The sequence below is a fragment of the Chelonia mydas genome, chromosome 3 (assembly GCF_015237465.2).
Source record: "Chelonia mydas isolate rCheMyd1 chromosome 3, rCheMyd1.pri.v2, whole genome shotgun sequence".
Classification (NCBI taxonomy): Eukaryota; Metazoa; Chordata; order Testudines; family Cheloniidae; genus Chelonia; species Chelonia mydas.
In genome coordinates this window covers 82,699,330-82,721,065 of record NC_057851.1, presented here as the reverse complement: position 1 = coordinate 82,721,065, position 21,736 = coordinate 82,699,330, and the positions used below count along the sequence as shown (strand labels likewise).

Below are 21,736 nucleotides of genomic sequence, written 5' to 3'. Positions count from 1 at the left end.
CCTTCCTTCGTATTTAAACCTTTCAAATATCTGTAGCTGCTTATATCTTTCCTTCACTTATTTAGGTAAGCTAAAGCTGTAATCTTTCCTTCTAAATTAATCCCTCCACCACCGTAATCATTTCCGTTGCTCTTTCCTGAATTCTTTCCTGTTTTATTGATTCATGTTTACAGTAAATCAGTTTTCAGAATTTTCTTTCTATTGTTGTTGGTTTTTTAAACCAGCAAATGCAGCCGTTTACTTTGCATGATGATAATGCAGAGATGGATTCAGAGTGATGGTGATTTACACAGGGGTTGTTTTGAATGCAGTAGTACAGAAGGAAAGATTTTCAGTGTATCTTTATTTGCAGATTGGGGATAGTATTGTCCATAAAGCCAGAGAGACCTTGGAGCGAGCTATAAAACTGGTGAATGATACGAAAAAATGGGGAGCTCGGGTCGTATATGGCGATACTGACAGGTAATTAATGGCTGCTTCTTCTGATGCTATGTGAAACTGTTTTCTTCCTTTCCACCTCACAAAGGAGGCTATCACCATGATCTGCATTCAAAAGCTTACGGCAGGTCTCAATGGGTCTATTTTTCTGTTGTTTTAATAAATGATATTTGCCTGTTACATTAAACATACAGTTCAGTACGTATTTCAATTCAGACTGTTAAATTACCGTTATGGAGTCTGGGCTAGCTTCCCCACTTTGCAAAGCTGTCAGATAGGGTCAGCTGGGCTACCATGGCAGTTCCCAAGTGCTTCTCGTAGGGATAGAGACCCCCTTTCATGCCACCAGTCCCTCAAAAACTGATTGGTGGTTGCTGTTTGACTCCCAACCACTGCTAGGTGGAGGGTACATGCTCTTAAATGGACCAGAGCCCTGCTGGTATAGTTCCTAACTGGTGTGATGGGGCTGGTATAGTTCCTAACTGATGTAACGGTGTGGTGACTCACCTCTGCGGCACCTCCTGCTGGTCTCTCAGGGAATTAGCTCTTCCAGCCTCCGGCGCGCCCTTTACAGGCCAGTGTCCCGCTTGCTGATGGCCCCCATGTCCCTCCCGGACCTCGGTGCCCCTTTTACCCAGGGTGCTGCCCTCTGGCAGTACCCCCACAGTCTCTGGGCCTCCCCTCCCTGGGGAACCCCCACCCCCTATCCCCACCTTGCCTCAGTCTTTGGCTACTGCCAATCACCATTGAGCCCCTGCACACTGGGGTGAACTGCAGTGTATAAGCCAATCATCACAGGCAAGGGGGGCTTGGACCTGCTGCCTCTGCCTCCCTTTGGGCTGCCCCCTGCGACTCCAGTACCTATCCTAGGCCATCTGCCAGGCCTGCAGCCTGGGGCTTTTCCAGCCTTTAGCCGCCAAGCTCATCTAGCCTTCCCCAGCCCTGCTTCACCTCAGGTACCCTGATGGGCTCCCCAACAGCCAGGCCCGTCTCTCTCAACAGCTAGAGGAGACTCTGTCTGCTCCTGGCCCACTGCCCTCTTATAAGGGCCAGCTGAGCCCTGATTGGGGCGTGGCCACATCTGAGCCTGCTTTCCCCAGTCAGCCAGGGAACTGTTTGCTCCCAGCCACAGCCCTCTCCTCAGCTGTTTTAAGCCCTTTAAGGCCGGAGCGGGTGACCACCCTGCTACAGTGGGGGTGGCCAGGCCAGAGCTGCCCCTTTTGAACCGGGTGCCTTTGGTGACTACTTCTGTGATCTGAGTCTAATGTTGGCCCGGCATGAAGTATTCCCACTCTATTTTAAAATGAAACCAGCTTGCACTTCATAACTAATTGTCGTGCAATACATAAACTAAAAATATAAATAAGATATGTCCTGTAAGCTAATACACACATTAAGCAATACATTTTCTGGCTGGCTTTCAGTAAAGAAAAATTGATCATTAAACCTCAACATGCCAAAGATCATTATGGTAATTTTACAGAGCAGGGACCGGCAGCCTTTGGCACACGTCCTGCCAGGGTAAGCCCCTTCACAGCCATAAGGACTTAAAGATTCAATATTTTTTTTAAAAAAAAAGCTGAAGTCCTGGAGCACCAAATATCGTCCTGCAAATGAGAACCAGCTCACCAAGCCATCAAGTGCCATTCCAATTTGACCCCTTCTGCACAGACACTTCTCTACTAAATTCATACTGAATAAACTGTTTAGTACCAGTTATATTCTTTATCCCTCCTCAATATAGAATTTGCTGTTTCTAGCTCAACCGCCCACAGCCTAGCACTTTCAGATCGCAGGTATAGCATAGAATCTTGTGTTCCTGATGTCATGGGACTTGGGGCTGGGTTCCATGTCTTGGGGCCAGAAATGTAAAAATCTATTCAGTGGATGAACTGTGATGCATGGACCACCAGGGGGAGGTAGTTAGGCAAGAAAATAAAGTGCTGTAAAGGAAGCTGGAGGGGAAGGGGTTGCTGTGAGAAGTTGAGGATGTGTCAGTGAATAGACTGGTGGACAATCTCAACGAATTTTGTCAACCACATATGTCCTTGTTTCCCAGTCAAGATACTGGCAAATGTATTATAGCTTGTAAACCCATTCCAGGATATATGTTGAAGTAATGGTGTCACTACTTCCTATTTCTACTTTTATCTTTTTAGCATGTTTGTACTCTTGAAAGGAGCCACTAAGGAGCAGTCTTTCAAGATTGGCCAAGAAATTGCTGAAGCTGTAACAGCTACCAACCCGAAACCAGTAAAACTGAAATTTGAAAAGGTAAAAGGAAAATACATTTTATGCCAAATGTCTGGATAGAAAATGTTATATCTTTAAACACATTAGGGGTTCAGCTGTTCAATAAGGTTTCGATTTTGATCGGCGACTTAACAGTATCGTGGGTCTTTCTTTGAGTGTACGGCCTGCAGTCCTTTCAGCTGTATTTCATTGTCCTGCAGTTGTCAGAGGAAGTCTGCAGAGAAAATTTAGACATATTGGCCCCAATCACCCACAAAGAACAGGTTCCTGAATGCAGTGTGGATCAAAATAATTCTAATATTATTGCACATCCAAAAGAGCAGTGGAGAATGTCTTTAGTAGAAGTTCGTTGTTTTCATAAATGTGTCTCCTTCACTTGTATTGACATGATGAATGGTAAGTGTAATATCAGTTTAAGGGCCGCTATATTGTTGAGATTGTCCTTTCATTTAGTATTTTAAACTAATTTATTTTTAGAGAGGGAGAGACAGCACAATTCAATAGAACAATATTGAGAGTCTGGTGGTTCTTCAAGTGATGGTCCCTATATGTAGTCCACTGTGGGGTGCACATGTGCTCCTTGCAACTGAGTCCGGAAGATTTTTCATTAGCAGTGTCTGTTTGTCCATGCCTTTGCCCTGCACCTTCTTATGCTCCAAACTGAGGACATAAGGGAAAGCATGGATCAATCGCCTCTCCAGTTCCTTTCTACCACCTCTAGTCTCAGACCAAACCCCTTCAGTGTCCACAGCTTTACTAGCGTTCCTGCCTCAAATTCAGGTTTTTTTCTGTAGTTGACCTTTTGTAGATTGTTAGTCTGGGGCTTCCTCCATCATTTGGGGTACTTAGAATGCCCAAGATCTCCACTTCAAGCCCTGTGCGGCCTGCCCCCCGTTGTTCCCAGTTAGTGTCTTCGATGACATTTGCTTATACTGCTTGGGTAGTCCCACATTCCCTCCAAGTGCAATATTTGTTTTTCCTTTTGGCTCCAAACCTAGCAGTCTTGTGAGTTCCAGCTCAGAAGATATCTGATGGAGTGCTGGATGAGGCCCTAGTCCGACCCTGGATCTTCAGACCCCCTGTACATCGGCCAGAGGTGCCGAGAAGTGTCCCACCAAGCACAGTGCTCCCTAGCTCCAGAATATCAGAGGGCAGAGTTAAGGACTCTAGCAGGCAAAGCAGATGGAAGGAGGGTAAGAGCAAGCACTCATATGAAAAGTGAGACAAATCCTCTCTCTAGTCCTCATCTAAGAAGAGGACTTTCTCCCGTATGCCCTCCAAATCATATGAGACTCCATGCTCCAGTATGGATATGTCAGGAGCTCATGGGAAGCACGGATCCAACTTGGCTCATGGGGAGCCAAGAGTGTTCCAAAGCCACTGATCACTGAAGGAGCTAGCCCAGGCCTATCACTAGCAAGGCAAAGAAGAGCGCAGTCATCAACTGAACCAACAGTAGAGTCCATCAGCAAGGAAAAGGATTCAGTAGTACCAACGCTCATCGTCTGACCTAAATTGGCACTGTTAGCTCTACCAAAAGGCAGAATCCCCTCTCCCTCTCCATCCTCTATGACTGGGTGTACTATCCTCAACAATCTGGCTATGTATTCTGACCCACAGTCACCAATACTCACTGATACAGGTGACTACTAGTGGTGCCTGCAGTGTCAGTTCATCATTCACCAGTAGGGTCGATCAGCCTAGAGTTACAAGGCCTGTGGAATCTGAGGACTCGTACTCCTCCAGTGAGCATGAGACTGAAGTCAGTGGCTTCACTGACTATACCATGACGTGAGATCAGCCCCGACAAAGGTTCCATAATTTCCTAGGCATCTTCTTACTCCCATAGAACACACTGCCTGGCTCAGGACCAATAGTACCCTTCCTCCTAGGGATCACCACCTTATCCATATGATCCATCTCACTGGCCCTTTTAGGGTTCCCGGGATCTGCATTTGAGACCTCCCAATTTCAGGGGATCAGAGAAGGAGTTCAGACAGAGGTCACCTCATAGAAGAGAACCCCCAACCCTCTTAGGAGCACTATGAGGCGGAAGAACAACCTGAGCAAATGGACCTACTCGTTTCTGCTGCACTTTTGTCCTCATCTCCTGACAATGCAGTTGCAGTGGCCTCACCATCGCCATCCAGAAACTATACACAGTTTCATGACCTCCTGAGGAAAATCACAGGTGCACTGCAGTTTCTCCTGGAGGAAGTTCAAGACATCATTCACAAGTTGCTGAATATCCTCCAGACTGCAGGTCCTAGCAAGGTGGCACTTCCAATCAATGAGGCCATGTTAGAGCTGACCAAAATAATCTGGCATCCCCTACCTACTTTTGCTCCCCATTCCAAAAAGGATGGGGGAAGAAGTACTTTGTCCTGTCTAAAGGGGTAGAATTCTTGTTTTCGCACCCTGAACTCCCTAGTATGTCAGGCCATCACTGAACATAAGAGACTGCACCAGCCTAGGTCTACTCCCTCTGAGAAGGATGCTAAAACATGAACCTCTTCAGAAGAAAGAATTTCACCTCAGCTAGCATACGTTTCCACTTTGTGAATTCTCAGGCCTTGGTGTCTAAATATGATTGTATTCATTATAATTTTTCTGTATTCACTGACAAACTACCCCAGGAATTTAGACCACAATTCCAGGCCATCATCAACAAGGGTAAGCTGATAGATAGATTATCCCTGCAAGTTGAGGACACAGTTTCTCATTCCTTGGCAACTTTGATCATCACAAGACGAGCTTCGTGGTTTCAATCCTCTGGGTTTCCAAAGGAAGTTCAAGCTCCTGTGGAGAACCTCCTCTTAGAGGGCAACAACCTATTCAGTGACAAAAATGGATGAGTCACTAGACACCCGTAAGGACTCTTGTGCAAGTCTCCACTTCTTAGATATATACACTCCAGCACCTCAGAGAAAATACTCCAAACTGCCTCCATGCAAACAACATCTTGCTCCTCAACCCTGTTACCACCAGGGTGCCTCTGAGCCTCCCAGAAAGTGCCAGAGAGTGCAGTGCAACAGACAGAACATCCCTCCATTGTACTCTTCCCAGTCCCAGGCTCCCACAAAGACATTTTTGATGGGACCCTTGAGAGCCGCCAACCAGTTCCCCCAACACCCATACTCCATTCGGTGGCCATCTGGCCCATTTCTCCCCAGTGTGGCATCATAGTACATCAGACAGATGGGTTCCAGAGATCATCAACACTGGCTATACAATAGAATTTCTGTACATCTCTTTCAAAAAAAAACCATCCCCCTGTCCCTCTTGAAGGACCCATGTCATGAGAGGTCACGAAAGGACTCTCAGATAGGAGGTGTAGACTCCCTACTCACACTATAGCACAGGGGGGTGGGCTTTTATTCAAGATATTTATTCATCCCTAAAAAGAAAGGAGGCTGGAAACCTAGTCTGGATCTCAGACAATTGAATATCTTCATATGCTGTTCAAAATTCAGAATGATCACCCTGGCCTCAATAATCTCCTCTCTAAACAAAGATGACTGGTTTGCAGCTCTTCATTTGACAGATGCCCATTTCCACATAGACATTCACCCAGTGAACAGGAGATTCCTGCATTTTACAATGGGCCTAGACCAATTATCAAGGCAAAGTGCTTTCCTTCCGTCTCTTGACAGCCCCGAGGGTTTTCACAAAGGTGCCATCCATGGTGGTGGCATACCTGTGTCACCATGGCACCCCAGTATTTCCCTACTTTGATGACTAGTTCCCATATGTTGGTCATACTAGGACAGTCGGTGGGCCTTTCCCTTTCAGCCTCCTTCAATCCTTAGGACTCCAAGTAAACCTAGAAAAGTCCACATTAGTACCCATGCAAACTATAAACTTTATAGTAGTAACTTTGGATTCAATTACAACCAAAGCATACTTACCCTGGGACAGATTCCAAGCCCTGAGGGACCTCATCAACCAGCTTTGATTGAGCCCTCAGACAATAGTGTGGTCCTACTAGATCACATGTCTTCCTTTACCTATGTGACACCCTTTGCAAGGTTCCATCTTCAGGGCCTTCACGCTTGGTTACAATCCAAGCAGAGGCAGTCCAGACAGGAGAGTCTTGATTCCCCACAGTGTTCTGGCATCTTTCAACTGGTGGGTGAAACAAAGAAGTTGTATTCATTGGGGTTCCCTGTGTTTCCCGCTCCATCCACGAAGAGGTTAATTATGGGTGCTTCCCTACTGGGCTGTAGCACATCGGACAAAAATGTGGTTCAGGTTCTAGGACCCAACTAGAATCCAAGCTTCAAATCAATGCATAGCAAGGAGTACATGAAGTTTCCTGCTTTTCATCCATGCTGTACACATTCAGGTTATGTCAGACAATATGGCTACAGTATACTACAGCTACAAACTGGGAGGATCAAAGTCTGCTCCTTTGCACGGAGGAGATCAGACTCTGGAATTAGTGTATGCAACACCATATCACCCTCTTGGCAGTGCATCTCCCAGGAGCAATGCACACCTTGGTGGACAGCCTCAGTAGCACTTCTACAGAGACTGTGAGTAGAAACATCACAACGTGGTGTTGCATTGTATTTTCCAGCAGTGAGGATTTCTTCGTGTCCCAAGAGAACAAGAAATACCCAACCTACTGTTCCCAAGCAGCTCGGAGACCCATTCCTAGTAGAGTGGTCAGAGCCACTAATATAAGCTTCCCCACCCATTCCCCTCTTACCACGAGGGAAATCAAGCAGGACAAACTGTCAGTTATCCTGGTGGCAGAAGTAGTTTTGGTTCACCAGCATTGTGCAGATGGCCTCACAGCCATGCATCCAGCTATTTCTGAACTTATTGACTCAGGTCAATAAAAGACCACCAATCCCAATCCAGCATACCTCTATCTATTTGGTATTTGGATGTATGACAAACCTAGAAAGGACATGTTTGTAGATGATATACTCCATCCTCAGTTATAGCACAAAAATCTCTGAGGGAATGTTATGCTACAAAGTGGATTTTCCTTTGGTGCTAAAGTCATTAGATACCTTTAGAGGACTCATGAGAATCCCTACCGTCTTGGACTACTCCTTTCTCTAAAGAAGTTGAGTTTAACTCTCAGCTTGCTGTGTGTACATTTGCCAGCAATTAATCCCTTCCATGCTCCAGTGGGAAACTGTTCTTCACGCACCCTACAACTGTGAAATTTTTGAAAGGCCTTGCCAGAATGTTTCCTCTGGTACTAAAATCAATGCTAATTTAGGATCTCCGTCTAGTATTGTCAGCTCTCGTGAATACTCTATTCAAACCTCTAGCCCAGCGGTTCTCAAACTGTGGGTCAAGACCCCAAAGTCGTGACCGCATTTTAATGGGGTTTCCAGGGCTGGCTTAGACTTGCTGGGATGACACCCGAGACTCAGAGATGACACCCGAGTCCCACCACCCAGGGCCAAAGCCTGAGGGATTCAGCCCTGGGCGGCAGGGCTCAGGTTTACAGGCCTTAGACTTGCTGGGATGACACCCGAGACTCAGAGATGACACCCGAGTCCCACCACCCAGGGCCAAAGCCTGAGGGATTCAGCCCTGGGCGGCAGGGCTCAGGTTTACAGGCCTTCTGGCTGGGGTGAAGCCCTTGGCCTTCGGCTTTGACACCTTCCCAGTCCAGGGCAGTAGGGCTCAGGCTTTGACTTTGGCTCCCCAACACGGGTCAATGGGAATCAGGTGGACTCAGGCTTCAGTACCCCCTCCTGGGGTCGTGTAGTAATTTTTCTTGTCAGAAGGGGGTCGCGGAGCAATGAAGTTTGAGAACCCCTGCTCTAGCCTCATGCTCCCTTCTCCATCTGTTTATGAAGGTGCCTTCGTGACACCTCTGCCAGAAGAGTAGGTGAGTTTGAGGCCCTTACGGCGGAACTTCCCTACATGGTCTTCCATAAGAGTAAGGTTTTTTGGAGGTTACACCCGAAGTTCATTCCAAAGTTTCCATCAGAATTCCACTATAATCAGATCAGATACGTACCTTTTTTCTACCAAACGCCTTATATCACCAGAGAAGACAGGAAGCTCCATTTTCTGGATAGCCATCGAGCCTTAGCTTAGCTTTCTACCTGCAGGGACAAAACCCTTTGGGAAATCGAACTATTCCTTTCCATTGCTGAGTGGATGAAGGGGAAAGCAATCTTTTCACAGAAACTTTCTCAATGGATTTCGGGTTGCATCCCACTTTACTATGAGCTTATGGAAACTCTGTCCCTCAAGGTGTGAGGGCCCACTTGACCAGAGCAGAAGCTATCTCCGTGGCTTTTATTCAGGCTGTTCACCTCCTGGAGATCTGTAGAGCTGCAATGTGGGGTTCTATGCATAGCTTTACTAGACTTTTCTCCCTCAGCAGATGCATCCTTCACTACAACATCCATGCAGTCTGTGCACTCCCCTTCTCTGTGAGTACTGCTTGTGAATTACCCACAGTGGAATACACATCAGTTGAAGAAAGGAAGATTACTTAACTTGTAGAGTAGCTGGAATTCTTGGGAGATGTGTGGTTCCTATGTGTATTCCACTACCCACCCTTCTTCCCCTCTCCTTCGGCTCCTTTCCTAAGGTGATTTACAGTAGAGAAGGAACTGGAGAGGCAGGCAGTCTGCGTTTCCCCTTACGCCCTTGGTTTGGGGCATGAGGAGGTGTAGGGCACAAGCACAGACCAAAAGATACTGCTAATGAAAAATCTTCCAGTCTCAGCACCTCACAGTGGAATACCCATAGGGCCCACGCATCTCAAAGAACTTTAGTTACTGTAAGGCAAGTAACCTTTCTTTATGGCTAGAATGGCAAGAGAATTCAGAATGATGGCTGTCACTGTTAGACTGTATGTGACTTTGTGTGCCTGAATATTACAGGATCCTCAGTTTGCATATCACATGTGACAATATCTAGATAGAACATAAGGTGAGTTAAGTGTGGAATGACAGTCTGAACCTACATTTTTCCTGTGGACCTTTAATGTTCCTTTAACTTTTTATTTGTGTTTGTGATTAAACAAAAGGTTAAAAAGTCAAAATTAACATTTCCTTAGAAAAACCTCTAAACATGCAATCCTGTTATGCTGCCAATGAATAACAGTATAAAGAGGCTACATGTTTTTAACACTACAGGTGTATTTGCCGTGTGTCTTGCAAACCAAGAAGAGGTATGTGGGATACATGTATGAAACACTGGATCAAAAAGACCCAGTATTTGATGCAAAAGGCATAGAGACCGTTCGAAGAGATTCTTGTCCTGCTGTATCCAAGGTAAAATACACACAGATTCTTTCAAGTTTTACAAATACGGTATGTTGTTTCACTGCAGTCCTTAAAAGTCATGTCAATACATGCCCCCATAAAAATTCTAACTCTGGAGACAAGATCTGTCTCTGTTCTTCGGGATTTTCTCCATTGTTTCTGGCATGAGTAGTGCAAGACCGGGATTTCTGAACTGAACTGTGGACTGCTACGTGGTTTTATAGGACACTGCCACAGACCACCATACCAGCACCCAATCCTTCAACACCTTAAACCAGGGGTCGGCAACCTTGCAGAAGTGGTGTGCCAAGTCTTCATTTATACACTTTAATTTAAGGTTTCCCGTGCCAGTAATACATTGTAATGGTTTTTTAGAAGGTCTCTCTCTATAAGTCTGTATAATATATAACTAAACTATTGTCGTATGTAAAGTAAACAAGGTTTTCAAAATGTTTAAGAAGCTTCATTTAAAATGCTGATCTTATGCCGCCGGCCTGCTCAGCCCGCTGCCGGCCTGGGGTTCCGTTCACCTAGGCCGGCAGCAGGCTGAGCGGGGTCTGCAGCAGGGACCCCGACTGGCAAGGGGCTGGCAGCCAGAACCCCCAGACTGGCAGCAGGCTGAGCAGGGCCAGCGGCTGGGACCCCAGATTGGCAGTGAGCTGAGCAGTTCCTGAGCTGCTTAGCCCACTGCCGGTCTGGGGTTCCATCCGCCGGCTCCTGCCAGCCAGGGTCCCGGCTGCTGGCCCCGCTGCCAGTCTGGGATCCCAGCCCTGCCCACATAGAGTGGGTACCTACCTTCTCCCTGGTTCTAGCCCATTCTCTTCCTCTATCTCTGCACTGAGATGAGGGTGGGAGTGTGCTGAGCACAGGGTTGGGGATGAAGGAGCAGGCTGGGGGTTGGGGTGAAGGGTCTGGCCAGGAGCTAGAATGAGGGAGGGGGCTCAGGGTTGGGGCAGGAGGTTTGGGTGTGGAGTGCTTACCTGGGCAGCTCCCATTTGGTGCAAGGGGTGCAGGTGGGAATGTGTCGTGGGTGCAGGAGCTCCCATCTGGTGCACAGGTTGGCGGTGGGAATGTGGGGGGTGCAAGAGTCAGGGCATGGAGTGTGGGGGGGCTGGGTATGTGGGGGGAGCTGGAGTCAGGGCATGGGGTGTGTGAGGGGGGTGCAGGGGTCAGGGCAGAGGGCTGGGAGGGGGTGCAGGGGTCAGGGCAGAGGGCTGGGAGGGTATGTGGGGAGGTGCAGGGCTCACGGAAGGGGGCTGGAGGGGATATGCCCTGATTCCACCCCACTTCCCCAAGGCCCCGTCCCCACCTCTTCTCCGCAGCAGCTTCTCAGAGCAGCTTCTCCCCATCCCTTGCAAGGACCATCAGCTGATCGGGAGGGAGAGGAGAAGGGGTAGGAACCCAGCACGCTGGGGGAAGAGGCGGGGGAGGGGGGAACTTCCCTGCTGTGCAGCAGCAGCCGGCAGCACCAAGCTTCTTCACCCTGCCCAGGGGAGCAGAGAAGAGCCTGCCGGGGCGGACAGGATTTTTAATGGCACGCTGCTGCCTGCCAGGGTCCCGGCCTGGGTTCAGCAGCGGGCTAGGCAGGGCCGGTTACTGGGACTCAGCAGGCAGCAGCATGCCATTAAAAATCGGCTCGCGTGCCGTAGGTTGCCGACCCCTGCCTTAAACTAAGCAAAACTTTTCATTGTATTCACTCATTAGAGCACTCATTAGATCCTTCCCTCAGGTCCTTACAATGTTTGCACAAGGCTGTCCTTGGAACTTCTCCCCTTTAAGGTGATCAGGAGCCTCTCTCAAATGCTTTGCACCTTTCAAGGTATTCATGGAGGATTCTACCACCTTCTCGTGTCCCTGCCAAATAGTAGCCATTCTACCACACTTCTCACTACACAGCTAGTTTAGCCAAGAATTCATGCTGAGGGTGTCCTTTCTTAGCTGTCTATTTTCAATTTGTTTTTTAAAAAAAGAATCAGCTACTCATACTCAGTCAAATCAAAACCAATTTCCTTTGAAACAAGGAAAAGTACCATCCTCAATAAGGGCTATTTCTGTGCCATATTTTATCTTTTAACCCAAGCTGTTTTTTCAGTAGAGCTACTCAGAAAAAGATGGCAAGAATATTTTTGAAGTGGGAGAATATCTTTTTCACTCTATCCAAACTCAAAAACTCTTCAACTGTTGAGAAAAAAAAAAAAAAAAAACACCTTCAGGCAGAGACGAGGCATGGAAAATGTGAGCCTGAAAGGTGAAAATGCCAAAAAATTGAGTGACTAAAAATGGGGTGCTAGAATGGAAACAATTATGTTTTATGTAGCCCCTTCCAACAGAATACTTGTGATGTCGTCTAGCACCCTGTGAACATTTTTGTTCATCTTTCTGCTGACCTACTTTTGCTGAAGGCCAAAACATCAGTTATTTTTTATGTTCTGTTCCCACAACATCCTCCTTGCTGATGACTCTGTAAGTGATGGATCAGTCTTTCATTAGAAAAAAGTAGTATGGAAAATATTGTTAACCTCAAATAAACTGAGAAACAGCTGCTCATATGGTGCATTTATTTAGCACCTTTGAAGAGTGGAGGAGAATACTGAAAGGTGTCATATGTAATGTTCTATTTCAAAATTAAGAAAAATCTTTCTATATAGTGTAGTGGCGTTTGTCATATAAATTCCATATACAGTGCTCTTTTTAAGGTTTGTTTGCTTTGTAAAATAAAAATAAAGAGATGGAAGATACTCAGGGGTTTCTTAGAGAAAAACAAAAATTGGTACTTTTTTTTTAAACGTATGTTTTTGAATTTATACTGAATATATATTATAAAATATTTCTTTATATAAACTTAAACTCCTTTTACTAATGTTGAACAAGAAGCCAGATTTTTCACCTCTCCTTTTGTTTTGAAGATACTTGAGCGTTCTATCAAGCTGCTATTTGAAACACGTGACATAAGTCAGATCAAACAGTATGTTCAGAATCAATGCATGAAATTATTAGAAGGCAAAGCCAGCATGCAAGATTTCATCTTTGCAAAGGAATACAGAGGGAGTTCTGCTTACAGACCTGGAGCCTGTGTACCAGCACTAGAAATCACAAGGTAAATGAGAAGCCTAAAAATGCTAATCATGGATTTATCAGACACCTGTTTCCTTAATCTTTTGTGCTTCTGGTTGTGGTTCTCAGCCCGCTTCTCAGAGAGCATATGTCTACATCACAGATTAACATAGCCGTTAGTACTAGCCCTAGTTGGGTGTCTCAGAAGAGGGATCAAGGATTGAATAATAATGGAAACCCAGTTTCTTCCTTACTACTAGAGATTATCACTCAAAGTCAAGAACAAGGCCTACTGTCAAGGCAGTGTAGTGAAACCTATGCTGTTACTGACTGTTCTGTGTATAAAGGACTTCAATCTCAGAGGTCATTTGATGCCTCTCACTGGCAGTAGATTAATTTTGTAGAAAAAATGTTGTTAGTGGATTCTCTTATTTTAATACTATTAAGCCTCTCTTCTGCCATAGTTTGTGATACTAAACAGCAATTCCGCTTGTTGTTAGCATGTACTTCACCATACTGATTTTTTGACAATAAAAGGTCAGCTGCATATGAACCAGTTCAACATATTTTGCCATCCCTTGAATTTTTCCTTATATTCAGTACAAAATTTCTTAAACTTATGGCCATATTTTTCCTAGTAAAATAAAATGGATACCAAAAAACAAACCCCGCTCTTAGCTCAATAATATAAAATCATTTGTACTCTGGTCATTTGTGCTTATTTGAATATAGTGGCTGCTCTTTTATAAAGTGTTCCTTTAACTTAGGATTAGTCAAAAGGTGACCTGTAAACCAAATATGACCTGTGGCCACCCTCCTGTTACTTCTGAAGGCTGAGCTGTTTGGATCAAGATGGAGCATAGTTTTCTACGACCTGTATTCCATGTGGAACATACCTCTGTCTTAAAGGTCAAGACAGCTTGCAGCATGCTCCTTTTTATGCTTGTTAGCTGCAGAACTCAGGCTTCGGGAGAGCTGTCGATATGACCTTCAGTTGGGTCAAGTTTGGATGCCCTGATTTAAATACCTATATTTGTTTCACTTGCAAGTATTTAATTTTAAGATACATTGTGAGGACTTTTTTTTTTTTTTTTTTAAACAGGAGGATGCTTGCATATGACCGTCGTTCTGAGCCTCGAGTTGGGGAAAGAGTACCCTATATCATTGTGTATGGCATGCCAGGATTGCCTCTGATACAACTGGTGAGGCGGCCCATTGAGGTCCTACAAGATACCAACCTGAGGCTGAATGCCACATACTACATCACCAAACAAATTCTTCCACCCCTGGCTAGAATTTTCTCACTAATTGGCATAGATGTTTTCAGCTGGTATCATGAATTGCCCAGGGTAAGCATGTCAGATAACACTCAGTGTATTTGGGTGGTACTTGAATTTGATTACTCTTTTTTAAACAAAAAGTTGTATGTGAGGTAACAGCAGGGGTAATTTATTTTATGAGGTAATAATTTGGTGCCTGAGTGTATAAATTAAATCACTAAACCCTCTGCAGTTCTTTCACTTAGTAAAATTAGTTTCCCTTGCAGCTCTTGTACTCAAGGTTTGTCCTATCCATATCATCAGCTGTGTTTCCTGGCCTCTTCCAAAATTAATTCAAAAGAATCTAAGGGCTTGTCTACACTGGCAATTAACAGCGCTGCAACTTTCTCGCTCAAGGGTGTGAAAAAACACACCCCTGAGTGCAGCAAGTTGCAGCGCTGTAAAGCGCCAGTGTAAACAGTGCCCCAGCGCTGGGAGCTAGGCTCCCCATGGAGGTGGTTTCTTTAGAGCGCTGGGAGAGCTGTCTCCCCATGCTGCCCCATGACCAGACAAGGCACGTTAAAGCGCTGCCACAGTAGCACTTTAACGTTGCCAGTGTAGACTAGCTCTTAGTACAGGGGCGGACAAACTTTTTGGCCTGAGTGCCACATCAGGTTTCCGAAATTGTATGGAGAGCTGGTTAGGGGAGGCTGTGCCTCCTCAAACAGCCAGGCATGGCCTGGCCCCTGCCCCTCATCCAACCCCCCCACCCCCCACTCCCTGTCCCCTGACAGCCCCCCCAGGACCCCTGCCCCATCTACCCCTCCCTGTCCCCTGACTGCCCCCCACTGCCCCCCCATCCAACCCCCCCTCTCATTCCTCACTGCCCCCCCGGGACCCCTGCCCCAACCAACCACCCTTTCTCCCTAACTTCCCCCAGACCCCCTGCCCCTGACTGCCCCCTCCCACCCCATCCAACCCCCCCTCCTTCCTGACCCGCCCCCAGGACCCCTGCCCCTATTCAACCCCCCTGTTCCCTGCCCTCTGACCTCCCTGACCCCTATCCACACCCCCTGACCCCACCACCCCAAACTCCCCTGCCCTCTATCCAACCCCCCCGTGCTCCCTGCCCCCTTAACACGCTGCCTGGAGCACCAGTGGCTGGCGGCGCTACAGCCGTGCCACCCAGAGCACCAGGACAGGCAGCCGTGCTGCCCGGCTGGAGCCAGCCACGCCACGGCACAGCACAGAGCACCGGGTCAGGCCATGTCTCTGCAGCTGCGCTGCCCGGCAAGAGCTCGCAGCCCCTCCGCCCAGAGCATTGCGCCGGTGGCACAGTGAGCTGAGGCTGCGGAGTACATGGAAGAGTAGGGGAGGGGCCGGGGACTAGCCTCATGGGCAGGAGGTTCCCGCGGGCTGGATGTGGCCCGCGGACCATAGTTTGCCCACCTCTGCCTTAGTACATACTACATGTGTTCTTTGTTAACATATCTGGATATGTATCTAGTTTTGCATTTGCATTCACCCTTTAATTTTCTCTCTAATACCTGCATGCATCTACTCAAAACCTATGAAAGGCCCATGTACTTATCTGGCCGTCTTGGAAAAGCAAAGTTTATATTTCTACATCAATATGTTTAGGAGAGATGACGCACCAAAAATAGGAGGAAAATATTTAAAAGTGAATGACACGAAATTTTAAACCCTGATGTCTCTGAAACTCTGTGATTTGCCCAGGAATATTCGGGGGGAAAAAATCTACCCTGGGTTGAGATGTAGTAAGTGAAATGTTGGGTGGATTGTTTTGTTTTTGCTGAATATAAGGAGGGTAAAAAAATTGTGCTTATACAAAAAGTTAGCTTTACCCTTAACTATGGATTGACCAGCACCCCTCTATCGTAATGTGTTGTGTTGTTTAATTGTCACTCAATAGAATCATTATTAAAAATGTTCAAGAGTTTTGTTTTTATGCTAATAATGTCCATACAAGTTGTACTTTCACTTCTGCTTCTTTCCCATGTCCTGATTAATCTACTGTGAGATTTACACAAGCTAATACCTTCAACAGATTGCTCCAGTAGAACTCCTGGTGCCACAATGCCAAGTCCCTAGGAAACTTGTCCCTTTCATGGTGCTGTCTCTGGGTAGAGGGGAGGTTCTTCATTCTTATAACAACTGGCTGCTCTTCACCCTTCTGTGGAACCCTGGTGCATTTTACACCCTTGTTGTGTACCCTAGAGCTCAGACCCTGCCATCACCAGAAAACTCCAAATTCCCCTTGTTTTTTCAGTATGTTCTAGTTTCTCCTACCATGTGGTAAACAATGTTCCCGACTGGCTTTTTGGTATACTCACTACAAGGATCACCTGTACACTCTGCCTCCCCGTGTCCCACCCTATTGAATACTGGACAACACAGCTCTCAAGAGCTCCCTGTCGCCATAGTGATGGATTAAAAGCTCAAGGAAAGTTTTGTGGCAGCAGTTAGATGAGAGGAGACAGAGGCAGTGCCAGTGAGCCTTGTATGCAGACTGCTTACTTTCTTCAAGGCTGCAGAGCTGGGTGAAGTACCCTGAGAGGGGAGAGGTATGTGTATGCAGTGAGAGGAGGAGGCGAGGGCCAAGCTCAATAAAAGTCTGTCTGGGGTGAGGGCAAGAGTAGGAGGAAAAGTCTGTCCAGGACATGGGGAAGAAGACTAGGTGGAAGACTCTGCCAGGAATTGGATGGCAACCCTAATATTTAAGAGTCAACCTGGCATTTTGGTGGATCCTAGAGCCTGTTTCTTCTTAATGTATCCCTGGGTGTTTGGGCTAAAATCACCAGTGAATGGACATGAAAAGCATGTGACAGGGAATTGCATTAGTACTTCGAAACTAAACTTGGTGGAAGAGAGATGGAACTCAGAAGAGGAAAAAATTGTTAACTTCTGTTCAGTGTGTTACATTTGGGGCCTAAAATTTCCCTGTTTCTACTATGTGAAATGAGAACAATTGAAACTGCAGTCATGGGCGTACTCAGAAATTAGTTAGACCAGCACCGAAGAAGAACCTTTGCAGGATATCAGCTAAACCGATTTGTGAACGTAGTTTGGCGAGATGAGTTCCTCCTGTCTAGGAATATGTCTAGCATGTAATTCTGTTACTGGTTCTTTCTGCTGCTGCCTCATGCTGAGCTTGGCTGTGAAACAGCTCACAGTGTATGGGTGGTCTCTGTATATGTAGCTTAACACACATTGAAGCACTTAGGCATAAATCATACACTTCAGATGAAGAGATTTAGTTCTTGTTAATAACTAACACATGAGCCCAAGCTCTGCAGATCCTGTTAAATTTATACACCTTAAAAATCTGATGAATGACTCAGGCATAAATATAGCAGCCGACTTAAGAGCTCCTCATCTCTTAAACTTTTTTTTGTAGATCCAGAGAGCTGCCTCCAATGCCCGCACCGATCTGGAAGGCCGAAAAGTCACGATCTCCCAGTATTTCACTACCTTACACTGTCCTGTGTGTGATGAACTGACACAGCGTGGGATCTGTAGTAAATGCAGAAGCCAGCCACAGCATGTGGCAGTGATTCTCAACCAAGAAATCCGAGAGTTGGAGCGTAAGCAGGAACAACTGGTCAAGGTAGGAATAAAGCAGACACAGCATTTTGTCATTGACCAATTAGTCAGCTGCCCACAATACAGAGAGGCAGAATTAACTTGAAAAGTGGCTGAACTTTTTCCTTGAGGGTAAAGGAGATCACAGGGCAACATTTTAGTGGGTGCCCTCTTAATATTAAAATACTCAGTAGTTCTGAAACCAAACTGAAACAGAAAGCACAATCCAGATGCATCATACCGGATTCTATCTTCCTGTATTTGTATCTTTGTCTAATGTTTTTATATAGCATCTGGCACTAGAGTAATGCACAAGTCTGAAGAAAATGCTTAGAACAAGATGTTTGTGTCTCAGCAAAAGATCATGAATGTTAGATTTTTTTTGTGGTGAAAATGGCAAAAGTTATGGAAACCCATCCAAAACACAGGAATTTTATGCCAAAATAACTGATTAAGTTCCAGTTTTACTTCAAATTGCAACAAGAAGTGTTTGTGTCTCAGAAAAACAATACATAGCTGAGGCTGACAGGGATATGGAAAGGGTCTAAGTCAGGGGATGGCAAGCTTTGAGAAGTGGTGTGCCAAGTCTTCATTTATTTACTGTAATTTAAGGTTTCGCATGCCAGTGCCCGGCAGACGGAACCCCAGACCGGCAGTGGGGGCAGCAGACGGAACCCCAGACCGGCAGCGGACTGAGCCACTCAGCCCACTGCCGGTCTGGGGTTCCATCCGCCAGCCCCTGCCAGCCAGGGTCCCGGCCGCCGGCCCTGCTCAGCCTGCTGCCGGCCCGGGGTTCTGTCCATCGCAGGTTGACGACCCTTGGTCTAAGTAAATCTGTGGGGGGCACTAATCATTATCTTCCTATTTAGAAATAATGGGAAAGTGTCACAAAAATCTCCTATATCCCAATGAGACTGTGTCGCTTAATTTAAATCTCAAGGTAAAGGTTCTTGGATGAAACTAAACATTCAGTTTGTTGGTACATTCAGTAAAGCAGGTAGTTCCAGTCTGTCTAACTTATCAAAGCAATGCAGAGTGTAATTTAAATATCTTTTGATCTGTTCTGGCACTGGGATTTAAGAGCAGTGCACAGAGCTGTAATGGGGGAATTATATATTTTGAGAATGGTTTGGAGTCCCTGAGCTGTTTGTTAATGAGTTATGGTTTTATAACGGAACAGCTATGTTTCTGTTTCAAATAGGGATAATGAAATACATGTATGGTGGCAGCGGCAGCTTGGCTTGTCAGCAGCAGCAGTGTCCATTACAAAATCAACTCTACTGTTGCTGCCCTGTGTCATCAGGATCTTTGCCACAGATCAGAGGGCACAGAATGGGGGAAGAGGGAGTCTGACAGTTAGCATCCCGTAGGGTTGAGATCAGAGATCAATATAATTGCTGACTGTTTAAAGTCTGATTGGTTTAGCATTCAGCAACCTGCATACCAGCAGCACATGCTGCCAAGAATGCGTCACTCTAGTGCTACGTTGTCTTCACTGAGTTCCTAGTGAAAGCTTGTTCAAAGTCAAGATTCAGTCATCATCAAAGCTCACTTTGGGATTCACTCAAACTTCCTCAGGGCCATTTCACCCTGTGTGAGCATTACTTGACTGGAACAATGGGACTTCTGATCTGGAGGGTTAGGTTTGGGGGGGAGGCAGAGCTTCCTCAGAGACTAGCCCATGAATGTGCAGCTCATTCCCAGAATGATCACAAATCTCAGAGCTTTCCGAATGCCATGTAAAACCCACTTTGTCAAGTAGTTTCTCCATGGGTGCTCCATGCCTGGATGTTCACACACCCAGGCACTCTTAATTGGAGATTTTCAGCAGCAGTGTCCCTGGGTCCATGCCTGTGCCCTAGACACTTTATGCTCTGGTAACAGAGTATATAGGGAGGGGCAGACTCACCACCACTCCAGTTCCTTCTCAGCCACCTGCTGCTTGAGATGGAGCATCACGGTGTCCAACAGCTAGCTGTGCAGCTTGCTACCTATCTTGCTTATTTGTTTATTGGCGGGGGGGAGTGTTATTTTTTGGAGGGGGGATTTGTTTGGGGGGTTTTTGTTTTTGTTATTTAGCACAATTTGTGTTTGTGGAGGGGGGCAGTTCCCTTTCCTTTCTTCCTTTGCCTGCTCTGGGCCCTTTTGTTTTCTTGGGCCTTGATCCACAGCCTCAGGAACAGGTTATGTATAACTCCCTGGGCTTCAAACCCTGCCGGACCTGCCATAGGTCTTTCCCCCACAGTAACAGTCATTCAAGCTTCCTCCGCTGAGTGGGAGAGACACTTGTCCCCTCCAAATGTAAGATCTGTTCAGGTTTTAGAAGCAGATGTAAGAAATTGAGGCAGGACAGACTAAACTCCTGTGGATGGAGTGATCTCTGAGAGCTGCAGGATCCAATTCACCCACCTAACCTTTGGATCCAGCTGCTCAGAGAGCCCCAACAACTGTCTCTGTTGTGACAGTAAGCAAAGACCTTGGGGGCCCTCCTGAATCATCTAGGCCAAGAGTTGATTAGTTATTTTTTGGTCAAGGTCTAAATTTCTTGGTAAAGGACCAGATTCCAGAGAAAATAATAATAATAAAAAAAATAAGAATAATGATGATAAGTAAATAAAAAGATTTCAGGGCCTCTTCAAAAGTATCTGGCGGTCCGGATTTGGCACACGGTCTGCCTATTGACTACCCTGATTGAGGCCCTCAAAGAAGAAAAGACCTCTTTCTCCGGAATGGGATGAAAGAAGAAAAATGCATCCTCATAAAGGTACCGCTGAGGCTCCCATCCCCACTGGTATGGAGACCACAGCACTGGCTAAGAAGACCATGCTGTGACATACCAGGGTGCAGTCCTACTAAAGAGTAGTTGTGTCACTTCTTCCCTCTAACCTAGGGGCCCTTTACAATGCTTTCCTGCTGTAGCCTCCAGCATGCAAGTCACTCCCAGCTAGGTCTGCATGTCTGCCGCAGCCAGTCAACCACATCTTGGCTCTTACCAGCCTTTGTTATACAGCCAGGTGACCCCAACACACTCCCAGTCTTAGCTTTCCCCCCAGAAATGTATGTCCTGCCTTTCTGGCCAATGCAACTTTATATAAAATCTGTTGTTAATTTACTAGAAATAATATGCACACTGCTTGTCATCCCAAATAGACTTTCCCAGACACTTCAATTTAAACACATTGGATTAGATCAAACAAGTTTATGAGAGATTTTAATTAATACAAGTAATGAGACATAAAAGGCAGAAATGGTTACAAGAAAAGAAAGTTAAAATGCTATTGGTGCCTAACTTAACAAACGCTATCAAATTCAAGCAAAATTTCTCACCATATGCTTTCAGCAGTCTGACTGACTAGACTTCTTAGGTCAGGACCCCTTCTCCCAAAGTTCAACAAATGCTTCCTTTGTCGCTTTGGGGGCAGTGAACGCGATGGGCAGGGAGAGGGGGGGTGCCTTTGTGTGTTTGTACCGCCTTTTTATAGTGTCAGGCCCCCTCTAGAAAAATACTTCTATCTGAGATTCAGGAGACAGAGGCTATATGGAAAGATTTTCCCTGCTGCTTTTTCCTTACCTGTTTGAACTTCCTTTGTTTCCCTTCCTAGTTGATGACTCTGTTTACTGCTTACATTCAAATTAAGTAGAGCGCACACAGAGACCGCGGTACCAGCACCACTTGCTCCTCCAGTAGATATGGGAAGTTTCCAAGGTGTTTGTACAAGATTCCTCCACCTTCCAGCCTCCTTTGTTTGAGACAGCCTCTTTGTCAACTTCAGTTTAAAACATGTGTTAATAATGCAATGCAGTGGAATCTTATAACTTCATACACAATGTTGCCACACACATTTTATTAGGACAATAATGACCAGAAAATTGAGTGTT

The 21,736-nt window shown here is 46.0% G+C and overlaps 1 protein-coding gene across 1 annotated transcript in view; it reads left to right on the top strand.

The window, feature by feature from the left end:
• Positions 1–21,736, top strand: part of REV3L (REV3 like, DNA directed polymerase zeta catalytic subunit) — a 247,979-nt gene that overhangs the window by 213,191 nt on the left and 13,052 nt on the right. The window contains 6 exon segments of the mRNA XM_037894643.2: positions 353–462; positions 2,598–2,712; positions 9,813–9,950; positions 12,848–13,038; positions 14,098–14,344; positions 17,673–17,882. Coding sequence (XP_037750571.1) covers positions 353–462; positions 2,598–2,712; positions 9,813–9,950; positions 12,848–13,038; positions 14,098–14,344; positions 17,673–17,882 — 1,011 coding nt within the window.